Source organism: Maniola jurtina, chromosome 7 (assembly GCF_905333055.1).
Source record: "Maniola jurtina chromosome 7, ilManJurt1.1, whole genome shotgun sequence".
Classification (NCBI taxonomy): domain Eukaryota; kingdom Metazoa; phylum Arthropoda; class Insecta; order Lepidoptera; family Nymphalidae; genus Maniola; species Maniola jurtina.
The window spans coordinates 6,723,720-6,730,908 of NC_060035.1; the positions used below are offsets into that span (position 1 = coordinate 6,723,720).

At 32.6% G+C, this 7,189-nt stretch overlaps 1 protein-coding gene across 1 annotated transcript; it reads left to right on the plus strand.

The window, feature by feature from the left end:
• The first annotated feature begins 1,033 nt into the window (after nucleotides 1–1,033).
• On the plus strand, nucleotides 1,034–6,252 carry LOC123867251 (GTP-binding protein Di-Ras2). Its single transcript, XM_045909229.1, has 4 exons — nucleotides 1,034–1,424; nucleotides 2,627–2,722; nucleotides 2,908–3,168; nucleotides 4,774–6,252. Exons 1-4 carry the CDS (start codon nucleotides 1,287–1,289, stop codon nucleotides 4,906–4,908), a joined length of 630 nt encoding a protein of 209 aa, XP_045765185.1. The 5' UTR covers nucleotides 1,034–1,286; the 3' UTR covers nucleotides 4,909–6,252.
• The last annotated feature ends 937 nt before the right edge of the window (nucleotides 6,253–7,189 follow it).

The window sequence follows — 7,189 nt, forward strand, 5'->3', positions numbered from 1 at the left end:
TTTTTGGACAAGGACATTACCACGGATCTGTTTTGCGATAACCTGGCTAAATTTAAAGCCAAGTTGTTCAAATCATTCGATTCCTCAATAGGATAACGATAATTAGTGTCAGTCCCTAGCCGTAAGTATATTGTATTTTAGATGATTTAGATAATTTAGCTTAGTTTAACTTAACTTTACTTTAATTTAATTTCCATCTTATTATATTCTTTTAAAATTTATAACTTAGGTATTTTTTCATATTCCTTAGGTTAGCAATTATATTATATTTTATATTTTACTGTACGACTTATGTTTATGTTAATGTATGCTGTGACTGCCCGTAAGTTGAGTTGCATAAGAGCCCTAGAATTTAAGGAACAACATGTATTTAATCTAAATGTGTAACTCTGTGGGCGGTACATAAATAAATAAATAAATAAATAAATAAATAAATAAAGTAAGCTACTCGGAAGTCGAAACTAAATGTTTGTGATGAATCTTAGATACTGTTACACAACTTTACGTTTTTTTTTTTATCCATAGACAATTAATACTGAATGTGGTTTTTACCTACCCTCTTAGTACAAAAATATATGTCACTTGTAGAACATAGTGTTTATATACTCTTTGTACTGGTATTAATCTTCTAATTAAACATTTTGATTGGTTTTAAAAATATGGCCTCAAGACAGTGCAAATTATTTATATATACAATTTGTGAAAATTAGTCGATACTAGAGCTAATTTCTTAAACTAGACCATTTCAAGGTAAAGATTTTTTTATAAACCTGTGAAGATAATACTGCCATTGTCACAATTAAAATACCATAAGCCTACGTTGTCGTAGTAGTTTACAAATTGTGAAAAACCAAATTAAATTTGAATTTCGCGGGCAGACCCGTCGCATGCCCCTTAAGATGGCGGCGTTAGTTCCAATTTTGGCCACACGCCAAATGATCCTTGTCATATTTGTAATGCTCATAATACTCTTTGGTCACACTGTACAGCTGACAGCATAGTGTTTATAATCTGTGTGTCTAAGTAGGTACCTACTCTTTGGGTTAATTTGTTCATTTTGTATTCATTCATTGGGCGTTGTAAATGAAAAATAATAAAGAATGTGTTATTTTTTAAACAGGAATATATTTTATCACTATTTGTAATTACAAATTATAAATTCAGGTTGTAGTTATCTTTTCGAAATCTTTAAAGATGCTATAAAGAAAGCGAACTCATCACTCATCAGTAGTGAACAGAAATTTTGAAAATTGATTTTACGGAAAGGATCACGATAAAAATTAACAATGCCGGAACAAAGCAACGATTATCGTGTTGTGGTGTTTGGTGCAGGCGGTGTAGGAAAGAGTTCGTTAGTTTTGCGCTTTGTAAAAGGTACATTTAGAGAATCGTACATACCAACGATTGAGGATACATACCGACAAGTAAGTTAATAATAATTGAATGTTGTTATAGAACCCTTGTTTTGTAATTATTCATATTTTCATCCAGTGACCAGTAGTGCAAAGTTGGACCCATAAATGATACACATAAATTATTCCCTTACCGCGTGATGACCTAAACTAAATCCAGGCAGTAGGTACCTACTTACCAATATAATAATTTAGCTATAAGTATAAGGTTAAACATCAAAATCTTACAAAATCGTTCAATAAAATTGATAAGTTAACATACTCAAGCTGTATGACCATGTATGTTTCGAACTATTTCCAAGTATACTTTCTATAACATTGGCTACAAGCCAAAAAAAGTTAATTTTACTTGCAGTGTTTGGTGTGTACCAAGATCTATTATACATTATGCCCTTAATACTTGAATTCTGAGGCCTAGGAACCGCAGAACAAAATATAAAACTGTTGGAAAATGGCTAGGCTAGGGTAGCTTCTTAACTTAAGTTTTTAATTAATTTATCATGAACAATAAAAATATTGGCAGATTGGAGAAATATTTATTAAGGTGTGAACTATTAAGCCTTTAGCTGGCCAATTTTTTTGTGAACTATATTCTATATTCATAATATTATAATGATGATGCCTGTGACTTTGTCTATGTAGATTTAGGTTTTTGGAAGTTCCGAAGGAATACATGGAATGCAAGCTCTAGCCCTGACCCAATAGATGGTCTTTATGACTTGAAATTAGATGTTTTAAAAACCCTGTGGGAACTCTTTGATTTTCTAGGACAAAAAGTAGCTTATGTCCTGTCTGAAATGCAAGCTATCTCTACCAAATTTTGTCAAAATTGATTAAACAGATGGGCCATTGAAAACTAGCAGACAGACAGATATACTTTCGCATTTATAATATTAAGAAGGATTTTGTACTCAACATGAGTAAGTTGCTGAAATTTTTTGGAAATCATCAATATCCTACATTTTAGGGTTAAGTCAGTAGAAGTCATGAAGTGTGCGATATAAGGCTAAGTTTATGTAAATGAAGAAACTAATCATTTATGTGACAATTCATTTTTCAGTACTGGTTCTATTTAGGTGTTTATTATTTAATGTTCTCTGCAGAAAAACCATCTGCGTATTACTGTGGCACTTACTATTTTTAATAACTGAAAAAAATATATATTTGTGATTATATACCTAATAATAATTATTTCATTAATATTTTGTTTTTAGGTTATAAGCAGCAACAAAACAATATGCACCTTACAGATCACAGACACTACAGGTTCCCACCAGTTTCCAGCCATGCAGAGATTATCAATAAGCAAGGTAAGAACCATCAGGCATTTCATAGAAGAAATTGGTAATAATAAATTAATTATATGGTTAACTTTTTAGGGTTCCTTAATGTCTGAATAATAAAAAACAAATCCTGTCTGCATGTCTGCCACAGTAAAGACTAGATTTATGATATACATAAACATTATGCATAATTCTTAACATTTAATTTTCAGGGTCATGCATTTATCCTCGTGTATTCAGTCAGCAGTCGACAATCATTGGAAGAACTGAAGCCAATATGGCAGACAATCAAAGAGATTAAAGGGGCTGAGTTGCCTAACATTCCCGTTATGCTAGCCGGTAACAAGTGTGATGAGAGTCCTGAGATCCGAGAGGTATCGGCTGCTGAGGGACAGGCTCAAGCTCAAACTTGGGGAGTTTCTTTCATGGAAACATCTGCCAAAACCAACCACAATGTTACTCAGCTTTTCCAGGTAAATGGGGTTTTTTAACTCAAAAAGGCTTGCTAAAAGATATCCTTATTGTTGTTTCCGAAAGAAGGCAGACTCGGGCGTATAAATGCAGTAGAGTTTACACAAAGCCTCATATCTTGTTAAATGCTACTATAGTATATACCAAGTATACAAAATGATATCTTTGCTATTTAATTTGTGCTACTATTTCGTATTAACACGATTTTATACTTTACACTAATTTTTAATGTGGAGCAATACGAAAATGTGGGTCACATTTTGGAGTTGATTTATTTTTGGGCCAATTATCAACCCATCGGCAGCTAACTACTGCGCACTGAGCTCTCAGAATATATGCCAAGTATGAATGGACAGACCACACACCCCTTTGAGAACATTATGGAGAACTTTCAGACATTCCAGTTTCTACACAATGTTTTCCTTTACTGTTGAAGCAAGTGATATTTTACTGTTTAAGTATTTAAATTTAACTTTGGCATATTTCATTCAATTTTGGAAAGTTCATTATTGAAACTAAAATTTTGTGTGGGAGCTCTAATGTTGTCTGTGGGCATGCAAAGTTGATTTCAGATTTTCAGAAGTCAAATAATTAATTATTGGACTTGTATATCTATATACTTACTAATAAATAAAATTGGAGTGTCTGTCTGTAATATCGAAATAACTACCGCATATTAAGGTCATATGGTTATTTGAATGATACTATAACTGAATCACACGTTTTTATTGTCTGTCTGTCTGTCTGTTTGAAAAGGCTAATCTTCGGAATGGCTGAATCAATTTTGACGGGATTTTCACAGATAAGTAGAGAATTGACCAGGGAGTAACATAGGCTACTTTTTTAACCGACTTTCAAAAAGGGAGTTGTGTTTTTCTACCAATGTACACCGAAATCTCCGAGATTTCTGAACCGATTTGCGTCATTTCTTTTTTAATCGATAGAAGAACTTTGCGAAATTGTTTCATAAAAAATTTGGATTCCAACTCCTCAATCCTGATGCTGCAGGGGATCTGACCAATCCACGCGGGCGAAGCTGCGGGCATCAGCTAGTATTGTATATGATGTTGTATATGACAACATATTATTATGTTGTTGGACATAATCTCTAAACTAAATAGACTGGTCTTATTAATCTAGTATCATCTTTAATATAGCAATTAATCAAAGTTTGCTGAAAAAGTCTCATATAAAATTGTTCGGGACACTGAACAGATCTACACACTAGACTTGCGATTGCCGGCCTGCTTTAGCAACTCAATTTACGATATATTGCTATTTTGGTGCTGATAGCAGCAGTGAGCGTCATTTTATATGGCATTACTCGCGTACAAACTAAGTGTAAGTGAAGAGATATCTGTCAACATAGTGTCAACACGAAGATAATTTGACACTGTCAATTTTAAATTTCCGTAAGCTCAGTAGGGCACTTAGAATCGGCGATTTTTTGTATGACACACCTTTTTCAGCATACTTGTGTATACTATGTCCATTTCAGCAGTTTAGGAGGACAGAACAATATTAATTAAGCTAGCTTAACTTCAAGTAACTTTATAGTTACTCTGTAGATATTTATGTGGATTTTATCAATTTTCATTGTGTTACAGGAACTTTTGAACATGGAGAAGAACAGAAATGTGTCCTTGCAAGTAGACGGCAAAGGAAAGAAAAAAAAAGATAAGGTAGTAAAAGATGGCGGTGAAGCATCCTCTAGTGGAAGGGAGAAATGCCTTGTCATGTAATAATTACAAGTTACTTAGTATCCCACCGACTTTTAGTGTCAAGTAATAAACAACATGGTGTAAAATATGACAATATAATAATAATGTTCTGAGCTAATTAGATATTAAGATTACAAAGGCCGGTAGCTCCTAGTCCTGTGTGAGAGCATGCTTTTACATTTCTTATTTACAGATGGGGCATACTCAACAGAGATTTGTGATATTTGACAAGATCATTCTTTGATCAAGACTAGTCAACTTTTTTTTTAAAACATGATAAACTAGATCTCAATATTATTATTTTAGTAGTTTGTAATTTCTTATATAGTTTAATGTACAATGTTGCCCTAAATTAGTCATGTTTCGAGGGTTGGAACTTTTAAGAGATATTGTATAATTTTACTATGTTGTTTGAATATTTGATCTATAAATCGATATGTCGATTGAGATATCTATATCAATAAATAATAGAATAATGATTAAAGAGAACGAAAAGTAGCCCGTTTCGCTATTGAATTTGTTTTTTCAAACCAAACTCAACTAATTAATTGTATCGTTCGTGATAGAATAAGGTCCGTGCGAATGCAAGCCGCGCAATAATCCGTTGCGTAAGAATACGCCCAGATTACTTAAAAACAAGTAGATTTATTTGTGTGAGTGGATGGCCTAACAAGCTTTTTGAATTAAAAATTATTTCAATTTTGATAATGCATTTTTGCTTTTGCACCTGTGTGAGTTTTAAAAGAGAAAAAAATTGGGTTCGCTTAACGTTTGCGCCTGATGTTGGTTATTACTTGCGCTAAATCAATTATGCTGTAATTTTTATTCTAGTCTCATGACTAGAATATTCCAATATTCCAATGGATTTAACGGATTTGTTGTATTGCATTTTATTAAGTATTATTAATTATTAATAATTATTACTACTACGGCTATTACTACTTAAATATTGTTTATAATGTGATTAATCTTAAAATCAGAAGTCATCATCGTTGAAATGTATATTTTGCTAACTAATAAGAATGACTTTATTTACACTAGTTGCATATTACTTAAAATAATAATTAATAATGACTGACATGACAAGGCTAGAAGCACATAATTATCGCAAGCCGCATCCCAACACTACAAATCAACATCAAGCTATTTTTTTACATATCAGGATGTTCACCTTTCGGGCGAGACTGCCACAATATTCTGCTAGCGTTTTTCTTGGTGGGACGGCAGCCTAAAGGCTCCTTTTTTAACGTATTTTGCTAAATGCAATTTTACTAAATTTGAATTTTGAAAATTGAAGTGCTCTTTTATGTCAAAAAAAATCCTTGTTTGTTGTTGTTTAAATTTAAATTTTTGCTCAGCATAATTAAAAAGTAATAACATATTATTGTAAAAGCTACCGAATTTGATTTTGATGAAAGGTACAGTGATTCGTCAATTTCAAATGTTTTCTTAAGCCATGTATGAAGGCCCTAAAATGATAAGTCCCTTTTTTTTAAAAATCTTGAAACAATTTCCTTTTTTTAACATTTTTTTTGGTGATTTTTACGACTTTTGCAATAAAAAAATAAACATTTCTAGTCTTAACCTGCTGTACCTACATCATGTCTTTTGTTTCCTAGATTTTTTCTCTAAAATCCATTGTTACTGAAATATTATAAAGAAGTAGGACGAAAAAAAAATATTTTTAAACATTTTTTTCAAAGTTTTTTTTGAAAACAGGGGGAAATTATCAATTCTAGTGATGTTCTGGAGCCATTAGAAAAAAATAGGCTCATTTATAATCCACCCAAACATACTGTTGAAACACACACCGCCTGGTTAATATGGCATTTTATGTTGTGTTGCCGTGCGGCAAGTGTAGATGTGCGCAAGTCTGAAGGAACCCTAGCGATTCCGCATGTTAGTGTGAACATACAACGAAGTGGAGTCTTTACGGCTTTATTGTTATTCAATTGTGTGCTGGTTTTTAAATAACCGTGTTGTAATGTCATCGTTGTCATCGATCGTCATTGTTTATGAAAGTAACATGAATAGCCACTCAAACAAATAACTGTGAATCTAGTCAGTCATTACGATTTGCGAATTTTGGATTTGAGTCAGCAAGCGTCGCGACGTCATCGCGTGGCTTGTTGTAGGGTGATTGCAAGTGTGCCCAGCAGACCATAGTGGGTGCATATGTATATATTTTTGCTTATTATACAACTCTGAATTGTCATTAGATACGAATTTTATTTTGAAGAGCGCGTGCACACTTACAATAGTTACCTATATTATAATCGGGTACATAGCACGATAAATATCT